Below are 17,868 nucleotides of genomic sequence, written 5' to 3'. Positions count from 1 at the left end.
GCCTTCACTATCTCTCATCCAGACTTTTTCAACTGTCTCTTAACCAATCACCACTTCAGACTAAGGGCCTTCTTAAATTGTCCTTCCCAGAGTTGTCAATGATCATTTGAAAAAAGCAAATTCTGTTAGGAATAAATATAATCAAATTTAACATCACCTTAAAAAGTCCAATCTCCTTAAAAGGGCCTTCAAAGCCTCTGTGAGCTACCTCCTGCCTATCTTCTTAGTCTCATCTTTTCCCATGTCCTACTTTCCTCTCTGATTTTATGCTTCAGCTGTGCAAAACAAATTCCAGTCCCCCTAAATCATTATGCTATTTCATGCCTGCCTGGCTTTGCTTCTATTAATTACTCCCTTGCCCTGGAATGCCTTTCTTAAACATCTCCCCTCCCATTTAGGCAGTAAACACCTAGAACTCTCTTTTTGTGTGTGTGTGGGTCTTGGGGCCTGAACTCTGGGCCTGGGCACTATCCCTCAGATTTTCAGCTCAAGGCTCAAGCTCTACCACTTGAGCCACAGCGCCGCTTCAAGCTTTTTCTGCTTATGTGGTGCTGAGGCATCTAACCCAGGGCCTCATGCATGCAAGGCAAGCACTCTACCACTGAGCCACCTTCCCAGCCCCCCACCTAGAACTCTTAGGATTTTTTTTTTTTCTACTTTAGGCCTTTTTTTTTTTTTTTTGGATCCAGTCTTGGGGCCTGAACTCTGGGCCTGGGCATTATCCCTCAGCTCTTCAGCTCAAGGCTAGCGCTCTACCACTTGAGCCACAGCATCACTTCTGGCTTTTTTCGTTTTGCTTATGTGGTGCTGAGGAATCGAACCCAGGGCCTCAGGCATGCAAGGCAAGTGCTCTACTACTGAGCCACCTTCCCAGCCCCTAGGCCATTGTTTTTTTAATTGTGAAAATACCGTACTGAAGGTTTACAATTACATGGGCAAGGTAATGAATACATTTCTTATCATGCACTGTTGCCTCCTCCACTCTTAAGTCTCTTAAGACTGATCAAGGGGGCTGGGAAGGTGGCTCAGTGGTAGAGCGCTTGCCTTGCATGCATGAGGCCCTGGGTTCGATTCCTCAGCACCACATAAGCAAAAAGAAAAAAGCCGGAAGTGGCGCTGTGGCTCAAGTGGAAGAGCGCTAGCCTTGAGCTGAAGAGCTGAGAGACAGTGCCCAGGCCCAGAGTTCAGGCCCCACAACTGGACCAAAAAACAAAAACAAAAACAAAAAAGACTGATCAAGGATCAATTCTGCTACAAAACCTTCTCTGATACCTTCCATTCTCCTCAGGTATACTGAATTTACATCCCATCATTTATACTCATCACAATAATCTGTTTGTCTGATGCTCTTTTCCTGACTGAAAGCTTCAGGAAAACAGACTGTTTCATCTTCATACTCTCAGATTCGGAGATGCACTGATGCATTCAGAGTACAGTACTTTTCTTATTCCAATCATGATATACTTGAGGAAAATACTTAAGATTTGTAGAAATGGAAGTGGCGCTGTAGCTCAAGTGGTAGAGCGCATGCCTTGAGCTGAAGAGCTGAGGGACAGCGCCCAAGCCCAGAGTTCAAGCCCCACGACCAACCAAAAAAAAAAAAAAAAAAAGATTTGTAGAAAGTAGACCAACTTAGCCGGGCGCTGGTGGCTCACGCCTGTAATCCTAGCTACTCAGGAGGCTGAGATCTGAGGATCGAGGTTCAAAGCCAGCCCGGGCAGGAGAGACTGTGAGACTCCTATCTCCAATAAACCACCAGAAAACCGGAAGTGGCGCTGTAGCTCAAGTGGTAGAGCACTCGCCTTGAGCTGAAGAGCTGAGGGACAGCGCCCAGGCCCAGAGTTCAAGCCCCACGACCGACAAAAAAAAAAAAAAAAAAAAAAAAGTCTTAGGGACTGGGAAGGTGGCTCAGTGGTAAAGTGCTTGCCTTGCATGCATGAGGTCCTGGATTCAATTCCTCAGCACCACATAAGCAGATAAAGGTGGAAGTGGCGCTGTGGCTCAAGTGGTAGAGTGCTAGCCTTGAGCTAAAGTGCTCAGGGACAGCGCCCAGTCCCAGAGTTCAAACCCCACGACTGACCAAAAAAAAGTCTTAAATACTAAAGGAAGATTTAAATTATTGTGGGGGTTTTTCTTTAGTTTGAAAAACTAAAATTTTAATTCTTTTTATTATTTGTCTTTTATTATGGTACACAACTTTATGCCATAAACATGCACAGTAATGCTATTTTATATTGATTTTTCCATATTAGACATGAAGTTGTCAATCATAATTAGCTGTGAAATTCCTGAAAATAAAACTGCTTTTTTCATCTCTTTACAGTTCATTCACCAAATTCCAGTATGGTCCATCTCCTTACTTGGGTAAGACATGATGGTCAACAAGGATGAGGGTGAGTTGGCCAGCCTGATGCAACGCATGGAGGTCAATCTCATCCCGAAAAATCAAGACTGTCTCGGGAATGTGAACCTTCTGAAGAAAGTAGATGTTGTCGCCTCGCAGAGGTAGCTCAGAACGTTTTATATTTAAAACTGGTATAAAGATTTCCTCAGCTTCAGTTGTCTGGATAGTGAAAAGAAGGAATCAAAATGTTTTAGAATACACAGGAGGAAGTCACAAGCCTGGGCTGGCGAATATAGCTCAATTAACAAGACTACTGAGACCAAAGGAGACATACATGATCCTGGGCAAGTTACCATCTTCCCCAAGCCACAATTACCCAGTCTATGAAAATAAAAGGATTGTTCTTTTTTTTTTTTTCTTTTACCTTTTTTACTGGGAATTGAGGCCAACAAAGAATGGAGTTCATGCCACGTATGGACTCTGACAGACTTACACTAAACCTTCACTCTTGGTTCCAAAGGGATCTCAAGCCCCTTCCCTCTTAGCATGGAAAAGACCTAGTTATAGAAGTGCTGCTGTAGAGAAAGGATTAGCAGAGCTCAAGAACTAACCCGGAGCTGAGCAGCAATGGCTCACACCAGTTATCCTAGCTACTTAGGAAGCTAAGATCTGAGGTTCTAAGCCAGCACAGGCAAAGAAATCTGAGACTCTTATCTCCAATTAACCAGGAAAAAGCTGGAAATGGAGGTATGGCAACTGGTAAAGTGCCAGCCTTGATCAAAAAAAGCTAAGTGCTCAAGGCCTTGAGTCTAAGCCCAAGTACAGGCACGAAAGCTGACTTGACAGAAGAAATACATACTGGATCTCTGAAATTCAATGATAATTAGTTCAAATATTGCTTTATGACTTACAAATATCCCTCAAAACATATCTATTCATTTGGCCTTCACAACAACACTGTAAAACAGCGTCTTCTCAGATAGTGACCTGAGATTCAGCAGTCAAGGGATTTAATTTACCCACTGTAAGTGGCAGAGTTGGGTCTTGAATTCAAATCTATTCATTCTAAGGGATTATTTAGGTACTCACCTTTGTCATGTAAAATGCCAGGGCCAGAGCAGATACCATGGAGTCCAAGTCACAGGCTTCATTTCCCAATACAACATGTAGAGGCCGGGACTCCTGGAGAGGAGGAAGGGGAAACTGCCAAAGTGGTCTCTTCACTTCCATTCACCTTATACTCACCAGGCCTTCACACTCATCCTCTCACTGATCTTCACAGAGGAAGTGGGATAATCTTATTGTTCCTTACATCGTGGATGAGGGTTTTAGCAGATAGGGCCTCAGAGTTTTAGCTGAGCTGCACGCACTCCACACACATTCAGTTGGTGGAAAAGTGCTTTTTCTCTAAGTAGTCTCGGAATATTATCTTACAGGACAGTAAACAATGATCTAATTTCTTATGCCTCTTTAGGCACTCAATAGTCAAAAGTACCATATGGGGAGTTGGTAAATTCAAGTCACACTCTTAAACTATCAACCCTGGCTGTTGTCCCAATCTACTGCCCTCATTTTCAAACCAGGGATAACGATCCTTACATTCTAAACCATTGGACTAGGCTGGGAAGGTGGCTTAGTGGTAGAGTGCTTGTCTAGCATGCATGAAGCCCTGGATTCGATTCCTCAGTACCACATAAACAGAAAAAGCCGGAAGTGCTATGAGTGCTGTTTCAAGCCAGGTGCTGGTGGCTCACACCTGTAATTCCAGCTACTCAAGAGGCAGAGATCTGATGATCCAGGTTTGAAACCAGACCAGGCAGTAAAGTCTATGAGACGCTTATTTTCAATAAGCTATTCAGAAAAAGCCCAAAGTGGCACCGTGACTCCAGTACTACAGCACTAGCCTTGAGCAAAAGAAGCTCAGGGAAAGCCCATGCCCAGAGTTCAAGCCCCAGGAATGGGGCTTGATAATAAATAATAATAATAAATTAATTAATAAAGTTCCAGCTGGTCGTTGGTGGCTCACACCTATAATCCTAGCTACTCTGGAGGCTGAGATTTGAGGATCCAGGTTAGAAGCTGGCTCAGGCAGAAAAGTCCCTGAGAGATTTTTTTTTTTTTGTCGGTCATGGGGCTTGAACTCTGGGCCTGGGCGCTGTCCCTCAGCTCTTCAGCTCAAGGCAAGTGCTCTACCACTTGAGCTACAGCGCCACTTCCGGTTTTTCTGGTGGTTTATTGGAGATAGGAGTCTCACGGTCTCTCTTGCCCGGGCTGGCTTTGAACCGCGATCCTCAGATCTCAGCCTCCTGAGTAGCTAGGATTACAGGTGTGAGCCACCAGCGCCCGGCCCTGAGAGATTCTTATCTCCAATTAACCATTCAAAACCTGGAAGTGGAGCTGTAGCTCAATTGGTCAAGCACTAGCCTTAAGCACAAAGAGGCTCAGGGACAGCACCCAGGCCTTGGGTTCAAGCCCCATAACTGACCAAATAAAGTTCAGAAGCTCAAATTTATTATATGGAAAAATTCTATCAGGAGAAGTCTCAAATGATAACCATATATAACAACCAAGTACCTCACACAACCAACCCAAGAAACAGATTCAGATTATAGCAACAACAGTTGCTGCTACTGGAATTTTTATTTTTAAAGCTTTGGAAGCCCAGCTGCTGCTAAGAACTCTGAGGAGGGAGATGGAGGGGAAAGCTTTCGCCTTAGTCTTCCTTTTCTTTTTTTTGATCTTAGTATGCAGTCCAGGCTGGCCTCAAACTCACAACCCTCCGGAGTATTGGGATTACAGCATAACAACCATAACATCCAACTATGAGTACACATAAAGCACATTTAGACTATATGCCCACAACAGCAGAGACAGAGGTTTGCTGTATTTTTAAACATTTGAGTATGCCAGGCACTTTCTAATTTTCATGTGCATTAACAAATCATACTAATCATTTAATCCTCAAACCTAATGAGGCAGGTACTTTGAGAATTATTGACCAGGTGTTCATGGCCCATGTTTGTCATCCCAGCTATTCAGGAAGCAGAGACCATGAGGATTGTGGCTTTAGGGCAGCCTGGGTAAAAAGGTATTGAGACCCTCTTCTCAACAAAAAAGCTGAGCAGTGGTGATTCATGTTTTTAGTTCCAGCTACACAGGAGGCACAGGCAAAAGCACTGCAGAAATAAAGAAATACAAAGCCGGGAGCTGGTGGCTCACGCCTGTAATCCTAGCTACTCAGGAGGCTGAGATCTGAGGATCGAGGTTCAAAGCCAGCCAGGGCAGGAGAGACCGTGAGACTCCTATCTCCAATAAAACCACCAGAAAGCCAGAAGTGGCGCTGTAGCTCAAGTGGTAGAGCGCTTGCCTTGAGCTGAAGAGCTGAGGGACAGCGCCCAGGCCCAGAGTTCAAGCCCCATGACCGACAAAAAAAAAAAGAAAAAAGAAATAAAGAAATACATAAGTCCCTATTTAAAAAAAAAAAAAAAAGCCAAATGCCAGTGGCTCATGCTCGTAATCCTAGCTACTCAGATGATTAAGATCCGAGGATCACAGTTTGAAGCCAGGATGGGAAACTCATTTCCAATTAACCACCAAAAGACAGAAGTGGAGCTATGGCTTCAGTGGTAGAACACCAGTTGTGAGTGAAAAAAAACTAAAGGATAGCACCCAGGCTGTGAGGTTAAGCCCAGTACCAACATCACAAACAAACAAAATATAACTTGATGAAAAAGGAAAGTCCAGAATATTCAGTGTTGTCTTTCCTGTATAGACTATCCTTATCACTTCCCCTACTAAAAAGCCAGGGAGGAAGAGATGTTATAAATTATACTATCTAGTTATAAATGGGGTTCCCATCAAAGGAGGAGGCTGCAATGCTTGGTAAGAAATGTATGCATTAGCCGGGCGCCGGTGGCTCACGCCTGTAATCCTAGCTACTCAGGAGGCTGAGATCTGAGGATCGCGGTTCAAAGCCAGCCCGGGCAGGAGAGACCGTGAGACTCCTATCTTCAATAAACCACCAGAAAACCGGAAGTGGCGCTGTAGCTCAAGTGGTAGAGCGCTCGCCTTGAGCTGAAGAGCTGAGGGACAGCGCCCAGGCCCAGAGTTCAAGCCCCACGACCGACAAAAAAAAAAAAAAAAAAAAAAAAAAAAGAAATGTATGCATTATCCTGCCCATGTAATTGTAACCCCTCTGTACAGTATGTTCTCAAATAAAATAAAATAAAATTTTAAATTTAAAAATAAATAAATAAATAAATGGGGTTCCCCTTCCTCCCCCTCCCCCTCTCCCCCACCCTCCTCCTCCTCCTCCTCTTCTTTTGGTGGCTTGATATCAGAGACTCATGCTTGTTCAGCTGTCATTCTACCTCTTTTTTGGGGGGGCACAGTTGTGGGGCCTGAACTCGGCCTGGGCGCTGTCCCTCAGCTCTTCAGCTCCAGGCTAGTGCTCTACCACTTGAGCCACAGCGCCACTTCCAGCTTTGTCTTTTTTTTTTTTAATGTGGTGCTGAGGAATCGAACCCAGGGCCTCATGCGTGCAAGGCAAGCGCTCTACCATTGAGCTACCTTCCCAGCCCCTCATTCTACCTCTTGAGACATGCCTCCAACCTAGTTGTTCTTTTGTGTGTGTGCAGGTCCTGGGGCTTAAACTCAGGGCCTGGGCACTATTTCTGAGCTTCTTTTGCATAAGTCTAGTGCTCTACCACTTCAGCCACAGCTCCATATCCAGCTTTTTTTTTTTTTTTTTGGTAGTTAACTGGTGATAAGTGTTTCAGACCTTCCTGCCTGGGCTGGCTTAGAACCATGATCCTCAGATCTCAGTCTCCTGACTAGCTAAGGCTTTCAGGTGTAAGCCACCAGCACCTGGCCATTTCCAGCGTTTTGATGGTAATTTATTGGAGATAATAGTCTCACAGACTTTCCTGCCTGGGCAAGCTTTGATCTACAATCCTCATTTCAGCCACCTAGGTAGTAAAATTACAAGCATGACCCACTGGTGCCCAGCCAAACTAGCTTTTTTTTTTATTTTCTTCCTCAGCAAGGCAGTATTTACTTTTGCAAAAGGATGAGCCATCAGTCAGAAATCTGGCAAGCAAGCACACAGAACAGGCAGGCTACTCCCCTATTTATCCCTAATGCAGCAGCAGTCCCTGTCCCTCTGCTCAGATAGGTTGAGTTCAGGTTCACAAATCTGCTTGATTGCTAGCCCAGCTTCATTTTTCCCCCTCCCGGTGTGGGGTTGAATTCTAGGTGGGCGCTGTCCCTCAGCTCTTAAGCTCAAGATATATGCTCTACCACTTGAGCCACAGCGTCACTTCTGGTTTTCTGGTGGTTAACTGGAGATAAAGAGTCTCATAGACTTTCCTGCCCAGGCTGGCTTTAAATGGCAATCCTCAGTTCTCAAGCTCCTGGGTAGCTAGGATTACAGGCATGAGCCACAGGTGTCTGGCCAGCCCAGCTTTTTTTTTTTTTTTTTTTTTTTTTGGTCAGTTGTGAGGCTTGAACTCTGGGCTTCAGCCCCGTCCCTGTGCTCCTCAGCTCAAGGCTAGCATTCTACCGCTCTACCGCTTGAGCTACAGTGTCACTTCCGGTTTTCTAGTGGTTTATTGGAGATAAAGAGTCTCACGGACTTTCCTGCCCGGGCTGGCTTTGAACTGCAATCCTCAGATCTCAGCCTCCTGAGTAGCTAGGATTATACGCATGAGCCACCGGTGCCTGGCCAGCCCAGCTTTTTTAAAGATGAAGTCTTACAGACTTTTCTACTTTCAGGCCTCAAACCACAATCTCATAATAGAGTATTTATTCAGCTATAAAAGGAATGAAATTCTGTCATTTGCAGCAACATGGACTGAACTAAAGAATAGTATGTTATATGAAGATAGGCACGGAAAGTGAAATATCACACATTTTCATATGTGGAAGCCTAAAAATTGACCTCAAAGAAGTAGAGTAGAAAAGTAGTTACCAGAGCCTGGGGGAAGAGCGGAGAAGAGGACAGTTAATGGGCACCCTTGCCCATTAACCTTCTAGTGTCCTTTAATACAGCACCTGTAACTATAGTTGACAATGACTGAATATTCTAAAATAGCCAGTACAGAAAGTTTTGCATATTTCCGCATATGGAGAGAAGAGGCTAGGGTGTATAGCTTTGTTATATATATAAGTTGTGGTTAGCATGTACTACAAGGCCGTGGCTTCAATTCCTATCCTCCACACTCATATACACAAAAAATGTCAGGTTCCAGTGGCACATTTCTCTATCCTAGCTACTCAGGAAGCTGAGATCTAAAGATCTCAGGCCACCCTCAATTTCAAAACTAGCCCAGGCAGAAAAGTCCTTGAGATTCCATCTCCAATTATCCAACAAAAATGCTGATTGGAGGGCTGGAAGGTGTCTCAGTGGTAGAGCGCTTGCCTTGCATGCATGAGGTCCTGGGTTTGATTCCTCAGCACCACATAAGAAAAAAGAAAAAAGCCGGAAGTGGCACTGTGGCTCTCAAGTGGTAGAGCGCTAGCCTTGAGCTGAAGAGCTGAGGGACAGTGCCCAGGCCCAGGGTTCAGGCCCCACCACCGGACCCCCCCCCAAAAAATGCTACACATTATGTACATGTATCAAAACTAGATAAATTATTTTACCTTGGTTATTATGTCTATATTGTGTGGAAGCTCATGGATACCGGGAAATTTTTCAACACTATTTTCCAAAAGAAAGAGAACTCTGGGCACAAGATCTCAATCTTACAGTAAGTCCTCTGACTTGTAACTCCTAATCCTCATACCAGAAAAGGCCCCTTTGTTTCCTGGATACCAAACACTGTGGACCACATACCAGATGGCTGTGGACCAAAGTGACAGCAAAACACTTGAAATAGCTTGCTGTGGATAATCTACTCACTGAGGCAGGAAGGGGCATCCTGTGTTCTCTAGAGAGGGAACTATAGAAACACAGGAGAACCACATGGCCCTGCCTATGAAGAAGAAAGGTGAGAAACAGAAAAAGCAGAACAAGGTAGAGAAACTATTGCTATTCAAGGAGGCTCTTGGGGAAAAAGAAAAACTTTTCAGTTTGAATATGAGTTGCTTCAGCCAGGTGCTGGTGGCTCACGCCTGTAATTTTAAACCACTCAGGAGACTGAGATCTGAGGATCAATGTTCAAAGCCAACCCAGGCAGGAGACTCTTATCTCCAATGAACTACCCAGAAAAAGTCCGAAGTGGCACCGTGGCGCCAATAGTAGAGCGCTAGCTAGACTTGAGAAAAAAAAGCTTAGGGACAGTGACCAGGCCCTGAGTTCAAGTTCTAGGACTGGTACACACACACACACACACACACACACACACACACACACACACACACACACACACACACACACACACACACACACACACACACACACACACACACACACACACACACACACACACACACACACACACACTGCTGCATCATTGCATGTGGCAGTTGAATCAGGATCTGTAAGATTCGCAGCATGAAAAGTAGGCAAAGGAAAGCAGAAAGCAGGGACCAATATAACTTCGTGGCTCTGAGGTGAGGAGAGATCTCTAGAACAAAATGAACTAATAATTAACTGCTGTGCTAAGACAAGCCTAGATGAGAGCAGCAAACAAAAGGAATGAATAAAAATGGGATACTAGTTTTGTAGCAAACCTTGGAAGAGGTGTATATGGTGTGGTGTGGTGTGTAACTTAGGGAGGTGGTAGCATTCTTTCTCCCAGTCAGCACCCTCCATTACTCTAGCCTAACTGGAATATTCCACCCCCAAACCCTGATGTGCACATTCCACTCTGTCCTTTCTTTATACTGTTTGTTCTCTGAAAGCAGTAGGCCCAGCACTCGAAAAGCTGAACCTCAGATTTGCTTCTTACTGCTTTTTATATTAGAAAATGAGGCTGAGTGCTGGTGGCTCATGCATGTAATCCTAGCTCCTCAGGAGGCTGAAATGTGAGGATCAGGGTTGGAAGCCAGCCGAGGCAGGAAAATCCATGAGACTCTTATATACACTCACCCACCAAAAAACCAGAAGTAGAGCTGTAGCTTGAGCACCAGCCTTGAGTGAAAAAGTTAAGGGACAGCACCCAGACCCTGAATTCAAGCCCTAGTACTGGCACAAAAACAAACAGAAAAGAAAATAGAGCAGGGCTGGGAAGGTGGCTCAGTGGTAGAGCACTTGCCTTGCATGCATGAGGCCCTGGTTTGATTCCCCAGCACCATGTAAGCAGAAAAAAGTTGGAAGTGGCATTGTGGCTCAAGTGGTAGAGCGCTAGCCTTGAGCTGAAGAGCTGAGGGACAGCACTCAGGCCCAGAGTTCAAGCCCCATGACCAATTTTTAAAAAAAGAAAGAAAGAAAAAGAAAAGAAAATAGAGCTAACACTGGAACTAATTTTATGAAGTTATTAGGATTAAATGAGATAGCATCAAGTGCCTAAATGACCTGTTCCCTTCCATCTTTCTCTATTCTATGTTCACTCTAGTCCTACCTAAAAGCACCCTTTCTCTGTAAAGTCTTCCTTACCACCCAGGCCAGAGCAATCGTCTTCCTCTCAACTTCCAGCTTCCAGCAGATAGGTTTCTCAGACAGAACCTAACTTCTTCCTTAAGGGGTTCACTATCTTCATGGCTGTGCATTCTAATTCTTAACACAGCTATGAGTGACTATATGTTTTGAATTTAGACTAACTTCTCTTCATTCAGACTATATTCTTGGAACTCAGGGGGTTGGTTGTACTTGGTAGGCTTGTGCTCTACAGCTTGAGCCATTCCTCCCCTGCTTCTCCCCCCCTGCCCCCCCCCCCACACCAGTTGAAAACACAGGCCAAATAGCCTCAGTTTTCTAACCATCAGAGGAAGAGTTTATGGGAAACACAGCTATACTTAGAAGCATGAGGAAACCCAAGCTGCCAATGGAAGAAATACAATGCAAGAGCCACAAGTAAACATAAACTTGTTCTTTAAAAAGACCTCTAGTAGTTGCAATGATACGTATCCTGATATTTTCTTTGTGGCCTCAGTAAGGGATAAGAAGGGGGTTTAGGGCTAGCAAACTAAACCACTGAAGCTGAATAAAGTTGGATAACTATTCTACAAAATAGTTCATGAGAGAAGGGTTAAAAAAAAAAAAAGAGGCAAAGACAGGCAAACTCAGAAAAAAAATGGGACCCATGATGATAAAGGAACTAGAAATTTCTTTCTTTTTTTTTTTTGGTCGGTCATGGGGCTTGAACTCTGGGCTTAAGTGCTGTCCTTGTGCTCTTCAACTCAAGGCGAGCGCTCTACCGCTTGAGCCACAGTGCCATTTCCCTGAGTACATTTCTGGGTTTTTTTTTTTGTTTTTTGTTTTTGGGTCTGGTCGTGGGGCCTGAACTCTGGGCCTGGGCGCTGTCCCTCAGTTCTTCAGCTCAAGGCTAGTGCTCTGCCACTTGAGCCACAGCGCCACTTCCAGCTTTTTTCTTTTTGCTTATGGGTGCTGAGAAACCCAGGGCCTTATGCATGCAAGGCAAGGGCTCTACTGCTGAGCCACCTTCACACTTCACAGCCTGAGTACATTTCTTTTTTTTTTTTTTTTTTTTTTGTCGGTCGTGAGGCTTGAACTCTGGGCCTGGGCACTGTCCCTCAGCTCTTCAGCTCAAGGCGAGCGCTCTACCACTTGAGCTACAGCACCACTTCTGGTTTTCTGGTGGTTTATTGGAGATAGGAGTCTCAGGGTCTCTCCTGCCTGGGCTGGCTTTGAACCTCGATCCTCAGATCTCAGCCTCCTGAGTGGCTAGGATTACTACAGGCATGAGCCACCAGCGCCCGGCGTCTGAGTACATTTCTTATCAAGCACTGTTCCTCCTCCTTTATTTCCCCTTACCATCCCTGCCCTCCCATCCCCCCTACCTCCTCCACCCTCCCCCGCCAAAACTGTAAAGTTCATTTTTCTTTTTTGGATCCGGTCGTGGGGCCTGAACTCTGGGCCTGGGCGCTGTCCCTCAGCTCTTCAGCTCAAGGCTAGCGCTCTACCACTGGAGCCACAGTGCCACTTCCGGCTTTTTTCTTTTTGCTTATGTGGTGCTGAGGAATCAAACCCAGGGCCTCATGCATGCAAGGCAAGCGCTCTACCACTGAGCCACCTTCCCAGCCCCTAAAGTTCATTTTTCGACATGATGTCTTGTACATCTCATTGTTGCAATGGGTTCACCTGTATCCCAATTTAAACAATGTTTTTTCCCTTCTCCTCCCCAAATTATACCAACATCAAATACAGAGAAAACAAGGGTTATACCATGGGAGAGGGACATACAAAGCAACAAAGAAATCATCTTATAAATATGTTAGAAACAATAGCAAGAAAGAAAAACCATTTGAGTCCTTATCTGGGGTTCATTTCTCCTAACATCACCTAAGCTGCTTTTGCTCAAGGCTAGCTAGCACTCTATCTCTTGAGCAATAGTGCCTCTTCTGGCTTTTTCTGTGTATGTGGTATTGAGGAACTGAACCCAGGGTTTCATGCATGCTAGGCAAGCACTCTACCACTGAGCCACATTCTCCAGCCCTCATTTTATCTTTTCATATTTAATATTTCCCTATGTACATTTACTACTTTCTATAATTTAAAACAGTTCTAATGTTTGGTAGGCACTGGTATATCCTGTCATCAGTTTACCTAACAGTCCTAAAGTTTAATTTCCTTCTCTTCCCAAGTCCTGGCAAGACTGTGTGGTGATCAGTATTCTAACTCACCTTGAGTTCACAAGTTTAGAAATGAACATTTGCATCTTACTCTTTGGGGGTGGAAAAAGGCAGAGAAGAGCAGGGCGCCAGTGGCTCATGCCTGTAATCCTAGCTACTCAGGAGGCTGAGATCTGAAGATTGTGGTTTGAAGCCAGCTCAGGGCAGGAAAATTCTTGAGACTTTTTTTTTTTGGGGGGGGGGTCAGGTCGTGGGGCTTGAACTCTGGGCTTGGGCACTGTCCCTGCACTCTTCAGCTCAAGGCAAGCACTCTACCATTTGAGCCACAGCTCTTTTTGAGCTTTTTTCTTTTTGCTTATGTGGTGCTGAGGAATCGAACCCAGGGCCTCATGCATGCAAGGCAAGGGCTCTACCACTGGGCCACCTTCCCAGCCCCTCTTGAGACTCTTATCTCCAATAAATTACTCAGAAAAAGCTGGAAGTGGAGCTGTGGCTCACGTGGTAGAACACTAGCCTTGAGCACAATGAGGTTCAGGGAAAGCATCAGGTCCAGACCCTGCATTTAAGCCCCAGGACGGGAGGGAGGGAGGGAGGGAGGGAGGGAAGGAAGGAAGGAAGGAAGGAAGGAAGGGAGGGAGGGAGGGAGGGAGGGAGGGAGGGAGGGAGGGAGGGAAAGGAAAGGAGGGAGAGAGGGAGGAAAGGGAAGGGAAAGGAAGGGCAGGGGTGCAGAGGAAAGGGCAGGTAACAGCAATACTAAGAAAAATCAAATCTCTTCCAACTTTATAATACTATAGAGAGGCCTGGAGACTACAAAGGTACTAGAAAGTAGATTCACAGCAAACGCTTTTTAGTGAGGTTTCAGGTACAAGGGCTCTTCACCAAATGGTGGGAAAGTTACTTGGGAGAAAATCCCAACTGTTTTTGTTTTGTTTTGGGTTGGTTGGAGGGCTTGAACTCTTGGTCTGGGTGCTGTCCCTCAGCTCAAAGCTAGCACTCTACCACTTGAGCCACTGCACCACTTCCAGTTTTCTGAGTGGTTTATTGGAGATAAAAGACTCATGAACTTTCCTGCTTGGGCTGGGGCTGGCTTTAAATCATGATCCTCAGATCTCAGCCTCCAGAGTAGCTAGGATTACAGGTGTGAACCATCAGCGCCCAGCCCAACTGTTTTTGTTGTTGTTGTTGGTCGTGGGGCTTGAACTCTGGGCTTGGGCGCTGTCCCTGCACTCTTCAGCTCAAGGCGATCACTCTACCATTTAAGCCACAGCACCACTTCCAGTTTTCTGGTGGTTTATTGGAGATAAAGAGTCTCACAGACTTTGCTGCCTGGGCTGGCTTTGAACCTCAATCCTCAGATCTCAGCCTCCTGTGTAGCTAGGCTTACAGGCGTGAGCCACCGGCACCGGCTCAGCCCAACTGTTTTAAACCATAGAATGGTGCCATAAAAATTCAGCAACAGTTAATACCCTTTTCCAGCTGAACTCCAATAAGTTCCCAGAAAGTACCCCAAAAGAAGTGGGGTGTTGAGCTGGGAATGTGGCTTAGTGGTAGAGTGTTTGCCTAGCATGCTTGAAGCCCTGGGTTTGATTCCTCAGTATCACATAAACAGGAAAAACTGGAAGTAGCTCTGTGGCTCTCAAGTGATAGAGTGCTAACCTTGACCAAAAGAAGCTCAGGGACAGTGCCCAGTCCCTGAGTTCAAGGCCCAGAACTGGCAAAAAAAAAAAAAAAAAGTGGGTGTTAGTGCTCACATCTATTATCCTAGCTACCTAGCTACTCAAGAGGCTGAGCTATAGAAGATCAAGGTTTGATGCAGCTGAGCCAGAAAAGGGTGGCAAAGTCCCTGAGGTGTCATCTCCAAAAAAATAACCAGTAAAAAGCCCAGCCTAGCCGGGCGCTGGTGGCTCACGCCTGTAATCCTAGCTACTCAGGAGGCTGAGATCTGAGGATCGCGGTTCAAAGCCAGCCCGGGCAAGAAAGACCATGAGACTCCTATCTCCAATAAACCACCAGAAAACCAGAAGTGGCGCTGTAGTTCAATGGTAGAGCGCTCGCCTTGAGCTGAAGAGCTGAGGGACAGCACCCAGGCCCAGAGTTCAAGCCCCATGACCGACAAAAAAAAAAAAAAAAAGCCCAGCCTAAAGGTGTGGTCAAGTGGTGGAATGCTAGCCAAGCAAGCAAGCTAGCATGAGGCCCTGAATTCAAACCTTTATGGGGAGGAAAACAAAAGTGTGTGGGAAGGGGGCAGCTGACCTCCCTCCCCCCCTTCCCCCCCCCCCCCGCCCATGTCTCAGTTGGCAGAGCGCTAGCCAATAAGCAAAAGCAACAAGTATTGAGTTTGAGTCCAGGTCTGACCTAAAAAAAAAGAAAGAGAAAAGCCACGTGTAAAGGCACACAAGTACTTGGGAGATTGATATGTGTATTTCAAGACCTATCTGGGGGCTGGGAAGGTGGCTCAGTGGTAGAGCGCGTGCCTTGCATGCATGAGGCCCTGGGTTCGATTCCTCAGCACCGCATAAGCAGAACAAAAAAAAGCCGGAAATGGCACTGTGGCTCAAGTGGTAGAGCGCTAGCCTTGAGCTGAAGAGCCGAGGGCTGAAGAGATGAAGGACAGCGCCCAGGCCCAGAATTCAGGCCCATGACCAGACCCCCCCCCCAAAAAAAGACCCATCTGGTTACTCAGGAAGGCCCTGCCTAAGAAAAAAGGAAAAAGAATGGGGGGAGGGGGGAAGGGAATGAAAATGAAGAAAGAAAACATTGGCTCCAAATTGTTATGCATTAAAACGCTTCCCATAAATTTTTCACAAAGAAAACTTTGGTGTTAATTGGTGTTAAAACTGAACCTGGGGCTGGGAAGGTGGCTCAGAGGTAGAGTGTTTACCTTGCAAGCATGAGACCCTGGGTTCAATTTCTCAGCACCACATAAACAGAAAAAGTAGTTCAAGTGGTAGAGCACTAGCCCTGAGCTGAAGAGCTGAGGAACAGTGCCCAGGCCCAGAGTTCAGGACCATGACTGACAAAAAAATGAGGAAAATAAAAGAAAAAAAAAAACTGAACCTCATCCCAATAAGAGAGCATTTATTTATCCCAGAAAGGAATTAGGTGATGTTTGGCATTTGTTAAAGATCAGAACTTACAGGTAGACCTCAGTGTTTGGCTAGTTTTGTTTTTCTGGGACTTAGTCCCTCCTGCCTCCCAAGTACTTGGATCCTGGGCACAATCCACCACACCCAGATAAGATACTCTAAATGGAAGACCATAGGCCGTCTGTCTGGGCTTCTTCAGGAACAGTGTAACTCAAAGTAGGGGGATCCAGGAGACCTTCTAAATTCTCACTGAATAGCTTTGTGCTGCTAACAGGGGAGAAGCAGCCCACTGCTGCATGACCAGTCAGCAGGGTAGGAACCTAAAACAAGCGACAAAACATTCAGGTGTTTTGATTTCAAACACCCTGTGCTTATCCTGACCAGGAGGAGGGTGGGGATTTTTAAGTAATTTGTGGGCATTAGGGCCAAGAAGAAATCTAGAAGCAAAGGAATGCAGGCTGTGGGTCAACTCCTAATGCCTCATGTATGTCTGGCTTAAAATACACAGATTCTACGCGACCACCTTTAACACCTAGAAAAGAGTCGGGCCACCACAGAGAATCCGCCATTTAGAGCAAGTACAGCCGTGCACCCGGGTTCTCTCCACACCTTCGAGGTTCACCTGCGGACAACGGGCTAAGCCAAGCCTTGGGAGCAGATCACTGACAGAGGGGCGAGGGGAAAACAAGGAAAGAGCACACCCTAAGAGGCTAGGCTGGCGGCGGCAAGGCTCAGGTCCTTTAGCGGGAACTACCCGGGCGACAGCCAGCCGAGACTCAAACATCAAGACTCCTCCTCCCCATTCGATCCCGGTCAGTCCCCAAAGGCGGGGACTCAAAAGCCCGGAGCCCGAGCGGCCGCCCCCGGCGCGTGAAATTCCCCAAGCCTGATCAGACCCCAAACCTCCTTCCCACACGTCGGCAACCTCTCCACACCGACTGTCTGGGCTTCCCTAGATTCCCACATCATCCCCGTCCTTCCCGGACCCCCAAGATCCATTCCTTACGATCACAGAGATCCGTTACCTGCAGAGCAGCTCGACAACCCTGCAGGAAGGCCTCCATGGTGAACGAACACAGGTTACCCGGCGAACACACCCCGCCCAGGGCTCAGGGGCTAGAGGCGAGCCAGGAGGCGGGTCTCGAACCCGCCATAAAGGGATTCGGCCTCCGACCTCAGCAGGAAGTACGTAATCCGGTGCTCCCGGAGTCCGACGCCGCCCGCCCCCAGCGGCGGAGGCGGAGGTCTACGCCCAGAGGCTCATGGGACGTCTCCCAGAGAACGAGGGGGCGGGGTTGCGTATCGCGTGGCATTCTGGGAGACGTAGTTCAGACGTTCCAGACGCCCCATTCCATTGCAGACGGGACAAGTTTCTGAAAACTTTGACACATACTTATAGAGTCGTCCCTCGCTATATCTCGGTTCACTGTTTTGGGTTTTTTTTTTGGGGGGGGGGTTGTTGTTTTTGTCGGTCGTGGGGCCTGAACTCTGGGCCTGGGCGCTGTCCCTCAGCTCTTCAGCTCAAGGCTGAAGCCACACGCTTGAGCCACAGCACCACTTCCGGCTTTTTCTGTTTAGATGGTGCTGAGGAATCGAACCCAGGGCCTAGTACATGCGAGCAAGCACTCTACCACTGAGCCACTTTCTCAGTCCCTTCATTTCACTGTTTGTTTGCTTTTTAAATATGTAGTGATCCCTCACATTACATTCCAGAGACACCGCCCCCCCCAAATCCCTGCAATAGGT

At 46.5% G+C, this 17,868-nt stretch overlaps 1 protein-coding gene across 1 annotated transcript in view; it reads right to left on the bottom strand.

Annotated features, from left to right (window-relative positions):
- LOC138827492 (exopolyphosphatase PRUNE1) overlaps nucleotides 1-17,331 on the bottom strand; it is a 32,122-nt gene extending 14,791 nt beyond the window's left edge. The window contains exons 1-3 of the mRNA XM_070023051.1: nucleotides 17,148-17,331; nucleotides 3,434-3,526; nucleotides 2,361-2,563 (exon numbers count right to left, since the gene is read on the bottom strand). Coding sequence (XP_069879152.1) covers nucleotides 2,361-2,563; nucleotides 3,434-3,526; nucleotides 17,148-17,186 — 335 coding nt within the window. The 5' untranslated portion in view covers nucleotides 17,187-17,331. The remainder of the gene's footprint in view (nucleotides 1-2,360; nucleotides 2,564-3,433; nucleotides 3,527-17,147) is intronic.
- Nucleotides 17,332-17,868: the final 537 nt, after the last annotated feature.

This window comes from Dipodomys merriami, unplaced genomic scaffold (genome assembly GCF_024711535.1).
Source record: "Dipodomys merriami isolate MVZ:Mamm:240054 unplaced genomic scaffold, mDipMer1.0.p SCAF_156, whole genome shotgun sequence".
Lineage (NCBI taxonomy): Eukaryota > Metazoa > Chordata > Mammalia > Rodentia > Heteromyidae > Dipodomys > Dipodomys merriami.
The sequence above is the reverse complement of the archived record's forward strand: the minus strand, read 5'-3'. Positions and strand labels throughout refer to the sequence as shown.